Here is a 16,592-nt window from a genome sequence, read left to right on the forward strand (position 1 = left end):
CATAAGCAACTTGTCATAGCTCTGACTTGTATAAATGAAATGCTTGTTGAAGCTAAATTCAGGAAGTAGTCCAATTTTAATTTAAAAAAACTCGTTACTTGTAATTTTAATTCTGCTTTGAAAGTGTTAATGTATAAAAATACATATGTTAAATACATATTAAATATATATACACAAAATACATTCGATAACAGAAAAATAACCTGTTCTGATTCAATCAAAAGTCCAACACGCTCATTTTTTAAATAAAAATGGTTTATTCTCTTTCAATATAGCTTTTGTTCTATCCGTAGCAGAAAAGAGCCTCCATGCCATTCAGTGCTAAAACTGGATCTCAGGTCACTACAGCATCGTAATGACGGACAAACGTCTTTACAGCACAACACTGGCCTGATACTGAACCAACAGTCACTTTGCTCTTTTTAAAAACAGGTTGGTTGGAGGGAGGGGGTGTTGGGGGCAGGAAGAAGAGGAGGAGGAGGAAGAGGAGGGTGAGGATTTCAGATCAGATTTATCTGTGACTCGGACCAAGCAGCTCAGAACCCACCCACCCCCCCCCCCCGGGCTTTGTTGGGAAAAGTTTAATCCGTGCGTGTTTGTGTATTCTGCAAAATTGACATCTTGCATCCAGTATGGCTGTTGATGTGGAGGCAGAAGTTTCTGCCACGAAAAGGTCACAAGTTGAGGTAACAAAGATTCTTCCTGAGGAACAGAAACAGACCAATCAGAGGGCGCCCACTCATCCGACCCATGTTATGAGGAGGCACGTGTGTTGCACAGACGGGTGTTTAGGCTACCCTAATTGATGTAATCGGGGTTGACAAAATAATAGAAACACCTATATTGTATAACAAAATACAATAAAAATGTAATCAACACCTCTCAAACGGAACATTATAACCTTCCTGATGGGAGGATATATTGCGTGACTGTTGTATTAGACCGCATTAGTTTTAGCTGGAAGTACCCGATGAACTGGAAACTGTTTATACATACTCAGTTTAAAACAAACATGCATTACCTGCTCTCTGGTTATCATGTCGCATTGGAACCGCTTATGGCCTTTGTGCCGTCTGTGTTGGCGTTCGCCTGTTCCTTCACCACAGGATCTGAGGGACAAGCACACTTTATCTGACAAACTCAACCAGATCTCAGGTAAATGAATCATAACACAGGCGTGCCCTATATTAACTGAACTGAACTCAGGCGTTTGTAATGTTTTATGCGGCACTATCTGTTAAAAACATACAAACGATGGGTTGTAATAGGGTTTATCTAGTATTAATCATATTCATACAGTATAATCATTTAAATGCAAATGTTATTACTAAAAGATGATCGCTCACCTGATCCCAAAACACTGAACATAATATAATTTAACTGGGAACCAAACTAAAGTAGAAGTATCACTTTAAGGGTATTGGTATTGTAGTTTTTGAAGTTAGTACCGGTAGTCAATCCACTTAAATTCAGTCAGGCTTACAAACCCTCAAATTAAAAGAATATACACTCTTATGATGCCTCTCAAACTCTAATTGTGAGATCGTACAATTATTTGTAACAAACTGGTAACAGTAGAGAGAAAACATCATGTGACCGATCCCTCAGCATTATTATTTAATAAGCGTATCTCCATTGTTTAATGCAGCCGTGTGAGCAGCGGTGCTGATATCCAGACATGCAGAAAGCGCAGCGTAGGCGTTTAATACTAACAGAAGTAAGGGTGCTGCATGGCCTCGGCCGCCGTCAGCCTCTGCTGGTGGTCGTAGCGGAGCAGCTTGTCCAGCAGGTCCAGAGCCTCCGGACTCACCAGGTGCTGGTTCTCTGACTGGATGAACTGCTCCCAGCGCTTCCTCGTTTGCCTGGAAACACAAAACACACGTAGCGTGACTGAACTTATACAAATGTAGTGACGCGAGTATAATAGTCCTCACGAATCATATGCAACAACCGTCAGGTGGCTGCTTGTGAATACTACCAAAGCATTAGCACAGGTGTAGCTGATAGCATCAGAGACGGCTCTAATGGTTTCAAGTGTGACCGCATGCACAGCACCAGGACCCTGGAACAGTCATGTTATTCACACGTGCAGGGTTGGACATTAGAACAAGCCAAAAATAAAATGCAGGCGAGTTAATTTCAAACGCCGCGTGTTAAAATGTCAGAAACATCTTCCTTCAGTTGTGACATGTTTCTATTTAACCAAATATTCACTTGCAAAGACGGTCAGAAAAACATTTCGTCAGCCTGACGTGGTTGAACATCAGGCTCCAGTCACTGTTTCTACCTGAATCACTGACAGAGACAGCGTGAGGTCAGAGTTGCACACATCTGCTGGTGGCTGTGAACATCTGGATACTCACTGTCCCAGCAGGTCTTTGAAGCGAGTGTCCAGTTCTATGTGGTATTTGTGCAGGTAACCGAAGAGCTCGTCGGTGCCGAGAACTTTAGCGATGCGGACCAGCTGGAGAACAACGCACATTTAACACATCACTGTGGAGGCGTTTCATTACAGAGCAGACGATGTCAAAGCAAAGACATTTCTGTCAGAGGTTCTAGATTTCAGTTAGAGTGTGACCGTTAGAGAAGCTTTGTTCTGTAACCGCAGACATTCTCCGTCACTTGAAACATATTTAAAGTTAGTTATGCATGTTAGGTCATCTATTTTGTTTATATTGTAATTGCTTCTGTTTCTTAGCATGTAAAGTGTCTTTGAGTACCTTTGAAAGCGCTATACTCATAAATTGTATCAGTATTCATGAGTCTGTATCGGACACCTTTACCTGGTCGTAGTTGTCCTGGCCGTGAAAAAACGGTTCCTTCAGAAAGATCATGCTGGCCAACATGCAGCCTAGACTCCACATGTCCAAACTATAGTCATACATCTGGGGAAGAAGAAGAAGATGAAGATGATATCAAAACACCCAAGATTCATGACTACACAGGAACAGAATCTCCAGCAGGAGTGTGAGCGGCCGGTACCTGATAGTCCACTAGCAGCTCAGGGCCTTTGAAATAGCGGGAGGCCACCCTGACGTTGTATTCCTGAGCGGGATGGTAAAATTCTGCCAAACCCCAATCTATAAGACGCAGCTGTGACGGAGAGAAGACTCGTTAATCTCATCATCACGACAGGCTCATGCTTTCATTTTGAGCCTTTTCTTATTTATTGCAAAACAAAGCAGCTAAAACAAGAACCACTGGATTTGACACAAAATAATAATAATAAATCAATAAATGTTACACAAGCATTTGATGTAAAAGTATTGATTGCTGCAGCTTTGCATAACTGTTTGAATCGAGCACGTTGATGAACAATTTTAAGTACTAAAGTAAGAATAAAACTTAGTTTAAAAACTCACTTCTTCCTAAAATGTATGAAGGTTGAAAATAACCATAAAATGCAACATAATGTAATTAAACTAAGATGATGATATAATAATAATAATAATAATAATAATAATAATAGTCACACAGTACGTAGAAACAAACGATCCTTATCGTCACGTTTAACGTGATTAGCGAGCGTTACCTTTCTCATCTGGTGGTCGATCATCACGTTGTGCGGCTTCACGTCCCGGTGCATGATGCCCATACTGTGGCAGTAGTCCAGAGCCTTAAAGGGGATCCAGTCATTCATCAAAGGCAACAAGGACACAAACTCCACACATTACGTCCATTATCCAGTCATCACTTGTTTCTTTATTATGCATGTATTCTAAAGAAAATGTACAAAAATTGTAAAAAGCCAAATATCACATCTTCAAAATACTTTTGGAAAAATATTACATTTAAAAAAACAACTCGAAACAGCTAATATTCACTATTTCAGAAGCTGGAAACGGCAGATATTTTCTTTAATGAACGATCGAAATGATTACATAATGATCAGAGTTGTTGGTAGTTGTATATTCTGTCCATTTTTAATTTTCTAAGCTTTACATTACGCTCGGCTTCTTGTTAAATCACTGGAGAAATACAAACCAGCCTACAAATCTGACCAGTCACATTCACAGATATTATCTTAAAAGAGGTGAATATTCATGAGTAGATGAATAAGTTGACATTACTGGAAGATGTTCGTTTACCTTGAGCAGCTCATACATGTAGTAACGGATATCGTAGTCTGTCAGCTTCTGGTAAAGCTCCTGTGGAACAACATGAAGCGTACAAAGTGTTATGAAGAGATGTCGGCAGCTCCACCGGCGTCTACACGTGAGCAACATTTAAACCGGAGGGGTTATTATGTGCGTTATTAATAATGGACACCAACGGTAGTTCTGCATGTTTGATGTCGGCCAAAACTAAAGTACCTTAAAATCTGTGTTATTGATGCACTCAAAGACAAGCGCTGGAGTTCTGGACTGTAAAGAGAGGACAACACGAGGCTTAACTGAGGAGCAGCAGCAGGTAGGTGGAGATCATTATCTCACTCACACACACAGTCACTCTCTCGCTCACACGACTGGATTATCACTGGCGGCGTGTCGACATGCAGCAGAGCGGCGGCAGGAAGCGGACTCACCACCGGGTCTTTGACCGTGTCCACCAGGCGGATGATGTTGGTTCCTCCGCGCAGGTTTTCAAGAATTTTGATTTCCCGTTTGATCTTCTTCTTCTTGACGGGCTGCGGAAAAAATGACAACGAGAAAACATTTGATGTGACTAAACTGAGCGCAGACTGACAGTGCAGTGAGAACCAATGCGGCCTGAAGCGAAGCTTCTCAGAGACATTTTTAACGGTTATTATTTGTGTCAACATTGAATTCCTAACTTTATTAAATTTTTTTAAAGGTAACAAATTAATACATCGATAAACATTTAATGAATGATTTACTATCAAAATAATAAAATCGTACACCAGCAACGTGGTAACAGAAACTCTTCAAAATGAACAGGAAGTGTTACTTTATTTAATGCAACAAACTTAAACATTGACTAAAATTCTAGTTTATAATGTAAATATTATATAAACATAGAATTGAATACATTGTCAGCGATAAACGAAACACTGGCTCGAGATGAGGACATTCGCTCTCATGTCGGCCCCCACAGCTTTTTACCACTAGATGGCGCCAAACCCGACACACTGCACCTTTAAGTTGAGGTCACGCACGAGTTACTGACAGCAGTTTGTCTCGGTCGACATCTCTCAATCTGTGACACACTATTGTTAAAAGGTCATCACAGAAGAATGACGCGCTGGAAACGAGGATTTTTATACCGGAGAACCAAACGTGACAAAATGCCGCCGGACGGTTTTAACAGTCATCTGCTGTGAGTGAGAGCTCCACCTGCTGAGATAGTAGTTTAATAAAACAAAAGCAGAAGTTCCAGGCTCACCTTGAGGATTTTCACCACCACTTTCTCATTGTTGGTCACATTTATGGCCTCGAACACTTCACTGTACTTCCCTCGACCCAGTTTACGCACCAACTGGTAGTTGTCTTGATTGCTGAAAGAGAGCGGAAACATTTAGTAAGTTAACAAAAGACACATCTGATCATGAACCACATGACATCCATGGCCCTGGTTAGATCATCAATAAGAAGACTACAGCTGAAACAATCATCCAATTACTCATTTATGAAGAAGAAAACACTTCACATTTTCTGGTTCCAGCTTCTCCAAAATGAGGATTTGTTGCTTTTCTCTGTTTTAAATAACAGAAGATCTTTAAGTTTTGGAAACAAAGACGTCATCTTGGGCTCTTGGAAATTATAACAGGCATATTTAAAATATCTTCTGATATTATAAATCATGTAATCATAAAAATAAACAGTTCAGTTGGTAAAATGTCACAATCACAGGATCCCAGCGCACAAGAAGAGATCTTTCATTTACTTGTTTAGTCCGACCGTCATTAAATTATCTAAATTCATCTAAATTGTTATGGATGTATTTTCTGTTAATGTACACATTTTATTTCTTACTTGAACAGAATCTATGCGACATGATTTAATGTGGTTGAATGTTGTATGAACAGCAGTAGAACTGTTCTGGCTTCCTGTGTTTTAGCTGCTAGAACATTTAAAATCTGAGGTTAGACGTTTTCAGTCAAAACCAACTATGAGGCAAAATCATGATTCTGTTATGAATGAATGCAAGTCAGACTCTAGACTTCATATTCTATACGTTTACAGAAATAAAACCGATTCAGTAAATTTATATTTACATTTTCAAAAGTCATTCTTATTCTACATAGTTTAGTCTCTTTTGGTATTTGCTGTTGATATACTCTTGAGGATATCTCTGATACACAGACAGCATGGTTTCATTTAGAAAAATGATATTTTAAATGTGATTAAACTCAGTGCTGAACATCTATAAGCAGGACTCCAGGTGTGATGAGAGGAGGCAGAGTCTGTCTGAGCATGATGATGTGAACAGTCAGAGCCGATGGACAATGTTTTCCCTCGTGTTGAATGTTTAATGTGATGATGTCGGCTGTATTATCTGCCCACAGAATAGTTCCTATTGTTGCTGTTTACATTCCTGATGATGCAAACTCAAGGATTGAACTACAACAATATACAGCTGTTTTCTTTTGTTTGTTATGCGTTTGTTGTGTTACAAATGGACTATGACTGAATTTCGTTGAGCATCCCCGTGTTGCATAATGACAATAAATGGCCGTTGAACATAATGCTGCGATGATAAACTTACTGCTTATTTTGATACACACGTTTTCATGTTGTGTGCTTTACAAATCTAAAACTGTAGAGCGAGTACAACCCCCCCCCGTGCAGCTGTACCTCCAGTTGGGCACATGTGCGTCGTAGTCCCAATACTCTCTGTTCTTCTGTGTGTTGACATCGGTGTACACCCGAGCCTTGCTGCTGGCCGGCGTGGATCCGGGCATCGCTAGCTTTGCGGCTCCGCGTCGGCGACCGTCGCCTCCCTCTGAACGCTTCTGGGCTCGATACTGGAAGGCGGCGCAGCGACTCTCCAGGATGTGCGGCGGTGGCGGCTCTAAGGAGATGCCCGTGCGGTGCTTACCATCGGCTTCGGCTGCTCTCGCCCTCAGGTGAAAGGCGTCAGGCCGGTCGGACGCGGCAGTGGTGCAGACTGACAGAGCTACGATGACAGAGTGCGTGAAGCCCCTGAGCAGGATGTTAGGCAGGATGGGATGAAGAGCCGCCAGCTGCAGAGAGAAGAGGAGGAGGGTTAGGACAGACATGCAGGTAACGAGGAGTCTGAGGTGGTCCGACGTGGGAGCTCAAGCCAAAACATGAGATGATATTTCTTGTACGCAGGTCTATAACTAACACATTTAATTATTATTGTCTCCATGAATCACTTGGTCTATAAAACACTCAAATAAGCCCATCAGTCAAAATCCCAAAAATATTTAATTTACTTTCCCATATGACCAAGAAAACATCAAGCCATCTCATATGTGAAGCTGAAAAAGGAGAAACTTTGGCATTTTTGCTTAAAAGAAATGACAAACTATTAGACGATCATCAAAATAACTGATTAGACTGAATTGACAAATCATTAAATGAACTAATCGCTGCAGCTCTACTTGTCTAATTATTTGTCGCACTGTGTTACGTTGTAGAACTGGGTATCAGAGTAACAGCGTTAACTCTGTTTTTTAAAACCCAGTTTGGGATTTGTGAAAACATGGAAGATTTTACCACCTTTTCACGATCTAGACCACATCAGAGACCAAAAACTACTAGATGAACACTGAGACCTTAAACACGGCCTGAAAACACATTGCGAGACAGAACGGACTTCGTGACAGTGTCAAATTTTCACTTAAGAGTTGCCAAACCTGCACCGGGTTAACATAAACACACAAAAGACTGTTTAAAATCCCCAAACAACAGTACTTGTCAAAACTGGACTCCATTAACAGTCACAAACATATGTAAAGTTCCAGATTTGTAATACCTTTACGGTAGTCTATTCGTTAAAAGTGACAGTTTCAACTTCTTTTCTATTAAATCTAGAGATGGTTGAGTCCACGGAGTGTTACAAATCTCCTTTCGGGCCATTTAGACTGCATCCAGAGCACAACACATGGGGTGCAAACCACAGCTGTCACACCTGGACCAGATTATCATATAAATACCTTTAATTCTTCTGTGAAAAACAGACCAAATAGTAATTTCACTGCATTGTTTTTTCTAGGCCACATTTAGACCACAATAAACCAGGCCTAACATTAAAAACACAGTATTTAGACTTGTCTATTCTGGACTAGATTAACATGGAGACTCTGAAGATTGTTTGAAACCCAGTTACAGGTTTCTGAGACTAAGTCTCTGTGAAAATAGAAAAATTGTGATTTTGCTGGATTCTCTTTCCTAACCAGACAACATTAAACCAGGCCTAGGTTTTTTAAAAACCAATGTATTTAGACTTATCTATTCCGGACTAGATTAACATAGAGACTCTCGGGTGTCATGTCTAATTTTATACATATATATAAAATCTAACGTTAGCTATCACAAACCATTTTAATATCGCGTAGACCTCATAACTGTGGAGCCCGTCACGACTCTTAAGGCTCTCCGGGGCCTTTTTTCTCACCTTGGCCACAAAGCTATAATTTACACCTAAATTAGCTACTAGTTAGCATTAGTCTAGCTAGTTACCACCAAGTTTTCTTAACGTGTGAACCAATCAGTGAAGACTTAGCATCGTTTACGGTAATTGTCAGCTACCGCTAACTAGCTAGTTGACCTAGCTTACCTAGCAACAACACACGAAATCACGCAAATATATTAAACTCGATTCCAACAATGCAGAGTCACGTAGAAATAGCACGCGTGTGTATATTTTGTACAATAAAATATATATATAGATATATATTAAAAACTATTTATTAGTGCCGTTTTGTGACAGTGTGAAATCAATAAACGGAGAGGCTAAAGCTAGCCGGCTAACCTCGTCGTAGAAATATCCGCGAGCTCGGAGGAAGTCCGCGCGACATGAACGTTAGCTCCTTTAGCAACTCGTTAGCAACACTCGCTAGCGGTTACGTTTGCTCTCTCCGTGAAAGTGACGTAGCGCCTCCAGATTTCACGTTATGGATGATGTGTGAATATATCAGCAGTATCGGTGATGTATTGATCTCATCGGATGGGTGGTGGAGGTACATCTATAGCAGCGGTTCCTTAGCAGAACCACCGGGATGCTCTTCTTCTTCTGCGGTGAACATCACCCGGATGTGAATCAACAGGCTCAAGTGACCTGAGAATAATACAAAATAAAATAAATACATACATCAAAATAAAATGAAATATTCCGACTGGGAACGGATGGAAGACTGGTTCAGATAAATTAATTTATCTTTCGAACACATGCCACATGTTGAAAGTAGGAAATCTACTGATTTATATAGAATTTGTTTTTTATTAATCAGTGGAAATATGCTGATCAATTAAAAAATAAATATAATATATCAATTATTTACTATTAATGCACTTTTATTTATTTGTTGTTTTGTTTAAGATATTTTATTTTCTACTCATAATTTTAATACTGTTCAACTTAGCTCATTGTTTCTAAGTTTGTAGTTCAATAAAGAGGCGAAAAAAGTGACCTAGAAATTATAGACGAACAACTTTAACATATTAAATCGGCTAAAATATTAATATTAATGTTTTAAAATATGCAAAAAAAAGAAAAGATCTGTACAACAACCAAGTATTAGCTTATGATTTCAAAATTGATTTGACCTGATTTTGAGTTTCCAGTGGTGGAGGAAGTATTCAGATCTTGTACTTGTACAGTACTTTGTATCAACAATCCAAATCTGAAAAGTAAATCATTATTTTAAATACATGTAGTGAAGTATGAGTACAGAAGGCTAATTTGCCTCATATAAAGTACAAGTACCTTAAAATATTAGAACTGACTTCTATTTTTAAAAAGGTTGTCGAAACCTTTTCTTACACAATCGTCTGTTTATTTGACTGAAGCAGAATCCTTCATGTATTTTCTCCAGCGTTCTTTATCGGCTGACATTTTGAAATAAGACGAAAAAAAAAATCATTCTTGGTAAAACTGCTGCATAAACAAAACAGCTGCTGTTAATGTGAAGGGTTAAGCTGTGATGAATTAATTATTTATTATGTATTCGTAAAACTATAGAGTAATTCTGAAAAATCATATTTCACCAGCTAAGCTTTTTGAAACATTCCATCTTCAGCTAGTGATTAAATATCGAAACATGCGATCAGAACTTCATCGTAAGATCATCACAATAAATATGAATGTAATAGTTTTCAGTGAACTGATGTTTTTGCAGTCACAAACTGCTAATAAATAAAATAATGATTTAATTTATCTGAAACTATTTTGACAATCAATAATTCCCAACAAAAGTTCAATCACTGACTAATTCAAGGTCTATATTTGCTGCTTTATTTCTGATTGTAAACTGACATGTTGGACGCTGGTAAATTATAACAGGCAAAATAATCAATTGAGAAAATAATATTGCATAATGCGTATTATTTGAAAATTATTCATATTTAATGGTGAAAAGGATCCTCAGCTGCAGCTGATTTGAATCAACAGATGTACAAGTAGCGACTCCGCTGGGATGAAAACAATGAGCACCGTTATGTTCATAAGGGTGGTTTATTTGAATGGTCTGTTTACAGTATGAAGAGGAGTCTATGTCGATATACACGCGTGTGAATCCATCACAACTCTTTCAGGACTCACCAGGACCTCCACTGTGGTACAACCCCCCCCCCCCCACCCCCGCTTAAATCCCTTTGTCCCATGAATTCTAACCTCCAAAAACCTTTTAAATATACTGCAAGTATTGTGAATATAGAAATCCACAAAGTAAACTAAAGTACACACGTTTTACTTTATGCCCGACATAAAACTGCAACTTTTGAGGCTACTCCTGATTAACTGGCTGAAGGTCCGGTCTGGACCAGGGACCCCCCTGTGAGGATGTAACAAGACCAATTCTTCAAAAAACATTTAAAAAAAAGAATATTACTTTTGTTAGATCTATAGCGCACGGTAACTAATGTAGCAAAGTCTGTGGCAGGTGATCAACATGACGCTCTGAAGTCTGGTCGGGGTTAAACCGTGTAATAGTCCATCTCGTACTGAAACTAAAAAGTACTTGCAAAATACTGCAAGCTCATTCATAAGTGAATACAAAAGCAGGTAACATAAGCACTATACCGTTTTTCAATGTTTGCAGGAGCATATACACACAATCTATAATATAACAGCGTAGACTACGCCATGAATCAGTAGTCATAAGTATTACATTGTGCATGTTCTATTGCACATGTCAAGTGTTCGTATGACATGATAGGTTTGGTTAGTTCCCTAGATGTCATTTGTTTTTAATACAAAGATGCAACAACACAGATTTCAAAGGACACGGGCTATACATTTTCACAAATCCACTTTTTCTTCTTAGGATGTTTGTCCTAAATAAACCAAACCTATAATACAACAGTGATATTAAAGTGTGATAAATATTCATGCACAAACAGATGATACTACCTAAAATCTAGTATGTGAAAAGATACTGCTGCACAAGCCAGCCACTGCATACGGATGGGAGGGGTTATTTTAAGCTAAACTGGACATAATTATTAACAAAAAGACAAAGTGATCGGTAAAAAAAGGCACATGGATTTCAGAGGAGCTAACACGTGAGCACACACACACATCTCCTGGAAGTTTCCTTCCAGCTTTCTCAACAACACAATCAACAGTTACAAAACAGACGATCACATGCAGCCACAGAAGAGGGTCCCACACTCTGCACCAAACAAAGCCGTGATCTTCACACATCTTACGACTTTTCTTTTTCCTCCATTTTGTTCAAGTTTTTCATCCATGTGTTGCAAAATAAGAAGAGGAATCGTAACCGCCCTCTGTGGATATATGGTGCTTTGTCATTTACTCGACTAAAGGGATGAGGATGAATTCAGTCTTGATACATTAAAAAAATAATCATTAAAACGTAATTATTGGGTTGCGTGTTATAAACTACAGATGGGGGAGCAGAGGCTGGCACACGTTGCTTTGAGGGGGTGAATGTCATGTTTGCTGCCCAGGACTGAAGAGCAGTTCGGTTCATGGGATGCACTGAGCTTCAGGGAAACTCTCCCCCTCAGCGGTGTGCTGGACCGTGTGCTCCTGCAGAGCCGTGAGGTCCACGAAACGCTCTCCGCACCACACGCACTTGAACTGCGTCTCCCGCGAGTGCACGCTCTGGTGCTTGGCCAGGTGCTCGCGCTGCTTGAAGCTCTTGTCGCAGTTGGCGCACTTGAACGGCTTCTCGCCGGTGTGAACTCGGCGGTGGCGCTGCAGCTCCGACGAGTACCTGAAGCGCTTCTCGCAGTCGGGACACTTCAGCGGCTTCTCGCGGGTCGGGTCGCAGCGGTGCTGGACGAACTCGGAGGACGACACGAAGCGCTTGTCGCACAGGGAGCACTTCAGCGGCTTCTCCGTGCAGTGAGAGTTCTGGTGGCGCTGCAAAGTCGAATTCTTTTTGTAACCTTTGCCGCACACGTCGCACTTGTAGGGCTTCTCCACCTCGCCGCCACATTTGTGCCTCAGCAGTTCTCCCGATTGGCTGAAAGACTTCTGGCAGGACGCACACTTAAACAGACTCTCCATGCCGTGAACCTGCTGGTGGTAAAGCAGGTGGGACGGCTGAAGGAACCCCTTGTCGCAGAGGTTACACTTGAAAGGGCGGTCGGCTGGATTTTTGTGAGTGCGACGGTGGCGTACGAGAGCGTACTGCTGTTTGAAGCTCATCTGGCACTCCTCGCACTGGAAAGGTCGCTCCTCCGAGTGGGTGCGTTCGTGTTGCCGCAGGTCAGACGGGCGCTTGAAGCTCTTCCCACAGGAGCCGCAGCGGAACGGTCTCTCCCCCTCTGGCTGGCACTGGTGGTGCAGGAGCTCGGACGACTCCTTAAAGTGCATCTCACACAAATTGCACTTGAAAAGGTGCTCGCCCGAATGAGCGTACATGTGCCGCACAAGGTGAGAGCGGTGCTTGAAGCTCTTCTCGCACACGGCGCATTTGTACGGCCGCTCGGAGCTGTGCGTGCGCTGGTGGTGCGCCAGATGAGACGACTGGCTGAAGGTTTTGTCGCAAGTGTCACATTTGTACGGCTTCTCGCCGGTGTGCACTCTCTCGTGGCGGGTCAGCTCTGACAAATGCCGGAAGGACTTGTGGCACACTGAACACTTGTATGGCCGGTCTGGTGCAGAGGCCTCAAACGAAGGAGGAGACGAGGCACTGATCGCCGCGCCGCCACTGGACGTCTCACCGGTGGAGGGCTGCTGGGGGTTGGCGGCCGACGAGGTCGGGGTGACGTTTCCAGAACCCGGCCGGTACGTTTTCTCACAGATGGAGCACTTCATTGGGTTGTTTCCATTGCCGTGCGAGTTGTGATGCTGGGCCAACGAGGTGAGCAGAGAGAAGCCCATCTTGCACACACCGCACACAAAGGGCTTCTGCTCCACCTGCACGCACTGGTGCTCCAGCAGGTCCGTTGCCTGGCTGAAGATCTTCATACACTGGGTGCACTGGAAGGATCGGTCTTGGTTCACCATGCACTGGTGCTCATGAGGGTTGGCCAGGTGAGATATGTCATGGCCACAGGCTCCGCACTTGTGCCCTCTCTCGCCCCCTACCTGCAAGGAGGGCTGCTGGGCTTGAACGGTGAGCTGCTGGCCGTGCTGCGGCTGCTGCAGCGAAGCATCTGGCTGTAGGACCACTCCGTACACGGTGCAGCCCAGAGGGTTGTCGGCTCCCTGGGGGAGCGTGTGCACAACCGAGGGTGGAGCCACTGCATGTTGCTGCTGCCACGCCTCCGTCATCCTTCCACTTCGCATGTAGGGGTTCAGCTCTCAGCAGACGATGGGGGGGGTTTCAGCTGAACTGAAAAGGGTGGATGTTTATAAAATAAATGGTAACCAGCACACAGACTAGTTGAGTGCTATTTCGGCGTTTACACACTTCCTTTGACACAGGAGAGAAAATCTAAAAAAAGAAAGGGAAAACAAAAGCATACACAACAAATTACAAAGTTGAATTCATAATATATTATTGTAAAAAAAGTAAGTGCAGGGCAAATGAGCTGCCAGTGTCCAACAAGATCCATCATAAATAGAAACATAAGAGACACGAGCACTAACTTATGCGGCGGATGATTACACTCCAGTAAGGGAAGGTGCTCTATCCAGTGATGGAATAATGTGACACCGGTGTAGGTCAAGTCTTATTTGTTGTGAGAAATTAAACTGAAACACCACCACCTATGCTAGCTTGAGAGGCCTAAAAGCCGTTCTTCGGTTATTCTGGAAACACGTCTTAAAGTACTACGCACATATTAATGTCTGTTAAAATAAAATAACACGGTGACATGTACAGACCCAACGCACCTTTCCTGAAACGGAAACCGGCAAAAAAAAAACAGTCAAGAAAATAACGCTTAACAAGAATTGGGCTCGGTCTATATCCTGAAACGCGAAGCGGTCACGTAATCCTCAGTTAAATATGTATTTTACACGTTAGCTACGTGAGGCAAATTTCTTTATTATAGCCATATTAGTTAGTTGGAGATGTATGGTATTTCCCCACATGTTTATTTAATGGCATTGTTTCTGTTCCAGGAGGAAAGAGACGTTAGCTTGTCAACTAACAGCTAGTAGCTGCTAACCGCTAGCGTCAGCTAACATCTAGCTTCAGCGAACAGCTAGCTTCAGCTAATGTTACTAAACAACCGGACTTCCTTCCAGATTTATCACCCACGATATTAACTTACATTATTAAAACATGTTAATACTTGGATTTTACGCCAAATAAGCAGTCATTAAAAAACATACTACAACAAGGCAAAAATACGTTTCTGATGGGCCACAATAACTGGTTTTAACCGTTTGATACGAGCCTCCGTTTGCAAATAGACCCCATATCAGACTAGGCCTCCACCCGAGCTGCGGAGGGAAAATTCACCTCCTCCAACTGGAGCCTCGTACAACTGCAAAAAAAAACAGAATTTACAATCAGAAAAATAAAAAAGCACGATAACCTACTGGATGGTTTGCACTGCCTGTCTTCCAGCATTAGGTGGCCCAACCTTTCGGTGTATTTAGGACTCGGAGGACCGGCGTTGGTTGCGGTTGAAGCCGGACGCCATCCTCCAGCAGACGGACGGACACCGGAAGCCGCCACGCAGTGAGCTGTCGCCGCTGCGGAGCTCCATGCCGGAGGTCCACCCCGGAGCTCCTGCAAAAACAACCCGAGGTAGAGATAAACTCTCCGGGTTAGTTTTAAAGAGCATTCACACAAACACTATATGAGCCGTAAAATATATTAGCAAATATGATGTCTTAAATGTGACAGCAGGGGGGAGTGTTTCTCTCTCCTTTAAGCATTGTAAACATAGTCTCCACTGACATTTTCACTCATTTACAGAGAACAAACACACCATTACCATAAAATAATGAACAATAACATGTTTACTATAGTATTACTATAGTATCATATCTCCAATTCATAATCTCCATACAAAAGAGTACTCACACACCTCATATTTCTACTTCTATAGAATACATTTAGCTTTGGACGCCTTTGAAGTAAAATGTGTTTAGTTATTTACGTTATTTAAACCTATCATCACACATATCTCCTATTTCTGGAGTTACGAATGCTATATGCCTTTTAAAATGTATATGACACACCTTAAAGTAGAAGGTGAGCCTGTAATGACAAAATATACAATAAATGATAGTTTTTTAGTATAATAAACTACACAACATGTGGTTGTAAGTTGTAAGTTTAAGTGACAATAATACATATTCAATTTGACATTCAGAGCATTAATACAGCAGCAAACAACTATTTTCTGTCAAGATGGAGTGGAGTAAAGTCTGAGTAGAGAATGATTCTCTCTCTCTCTCTCTCTCTCTCTCGCTCTCTCTCTCTCTCTCTCTCTCTCTGTCTGTTGTTGTTATCAGAAATTCTTTGTGCTTTGTTGACATAGTCGGGCCGGCCACCCATGCTTTTATTGCCTCACTTGTTAGCCAACGGCCGCTGCTCTGCACTGCTTTCATATGGCGGTTACAGCTGATAACCACCGTCACAGAAGCGTCCATCCTCCGGTTCCCTTTGAGATAAACGCCGTTAGCTCAGTCCGCACTGTTGTTAGCACAGTTAACTGCAAGCCACCGGCTCAGCCGTCGCCATGTTGAGAGGCAATTGAAGTACTCCCAATCTTGTTTACAGTACCTTTAAATAAAATTAAATGATTCTAAATGAAATAAAATAAGTAATTAAGATGTGTCAGTCTGTTTTCCATCAAACAATAGTGATATTATCAGCTGCAGTAACCTTGAATAACTGTGATATTCATCACTATAGAAAATTCTGCATATTGCTTTGAGAAATGTAGTTTGTTGCGTTATGGATAAAATGCTCTCTCAAAGTGCATGTAATGTTATATTATGATATGACATATATTGGGATATCGTACATTTTCTGTAAAATCTATTGAGACGCAGTTTATAGATAGACTAATTGTTGATAGATTTTTTGTTTATCCAGAAAAGTAAATTAGAAGTACGTCCTCCCA

At 41.5% G+C, this 16,592-nt stretch overlaps 2 protein-coding genes across 4 annotated transcripts; both read right to left on the reverse strand.

The window, feature by feature from the left end:
• Window positions 1–251: 251 nt before the first annotated feature.
• LOC306791145 (casein kinase II subunit alpha'-like) lies at window positions 252–7,011 on the reverse strand. Of its 2 annotated transcripts, XM_079287771.1 has the most exons (12): window positions 6,756–7,011; window positions 5,344–5,455; window positions 4,526–4,627; window positions 4,314–4,364; window positions 4,089–4,148; window positions 3,533–3,616; window positions 2,983–3,093; window positions 2,784–2,885; window positions 2,364–2,464; window positions 1,714–1,862; window positions 1,022–1,109; window positions 252–702 (listed from the first exon to the last, which is right to left on the reverse strand). In XM_079287771.1, exons 1-11 carry the CDS (start codon window positions 6,860–6,862, stop codon window positions 1,036–1,038), a joined length of 1,053 nt encoding a protein of 350 aa, XP_079143897.1. In that variant the 5' UTR covers window positions 6,863–7,011; the 3' UTR covers window positions 252–702; window positions 1,022–1,035. The 2 variants fall into 2 exon arrangements, with proteins under 2 accessions (XP_079143897.1, XP_079143898.1); XM_079287772.1 differs by lacking the exon at window positions 4,314–4,364.
• A 3,739-nt stretch (window positions 7,012–10,750) lies between these two features.
• On the reverse strand, window positions 10,751–15,181 carry znf319a (zinc finger protein 319a). 2 transcript variants are annotated; one of them, XM_079287419.1, is made up of 2 exons: window positions 15,055–15,181; window positions 10,751–13,999 (listed from the first exon to the last, which is right to left on the reverse strand). In XM_079287419.1, the coding sequence occupies exon 2, from the start codon at window positions 13,849–13,851 to the stop codon at window positions 12,079–12,081; it is 1,773 nt and encodes a 590-aa protein (XP_079143545.1). In that variant the 5' UTR covers window positions 13,852–13,999; window positions 15,055–15,181; the 3' UTR covers window positions 10,751–12,078. The 2 variants fall into 2 exon arrangements, with proteins under 2 accessions (XP_079143545.1, XP_079143546.1); XM_079287420.1 differs by having other exon boundaries at window positions 10,751–13,897; window positions 15,055–15,087.
• Window positions 15,182–16,592: the final 1,411 nt, after the last annotated feature.

Source organism: Melanostigma gelatinosum, assembly GCF_949748355.1.
Source record: "Melanostigma gelatinosum genome assembly, chromosome: 2".
NCBI lineage: Eukaryota > Metazoa > Chordata > Actinopteri > Perciformes > Zoarcidae > Melanostigma > Melanostigma gelatinosum.

Bases quoted from the DNA above. Each gene is read 5' to 3' on its own strand.
- LOC306791145 (XM_079287771.1), bottom strand. From the start codon at position 6,862: ATGCCCGGATCCACGCCGGCCAGCAGCAAGGCTCGGGTGTACACCGAT. The intron at 2,465-2,783 runs GTAAAGGTGTCC...GTTGTTCTCCAG, and splicing joins GCCAGGACAACTACGACCAG to CTGGTCCGCATCGCTAAAGT. The intron at 1,110-1,713 runs GTTAGTATTAAA...CTTGTCCCTCAG, and splicing joins CATGCAGCACCCTTACTTCT to ATCCTGTGGTGAAGGAACAG.
- znf319a (XM_079287419.1), bottom strand. From the start codon at position 13,851: ATGCGAAGTGGAAGGATGACGGAGGCGTGGCAGCAGCAACATGCAGTG.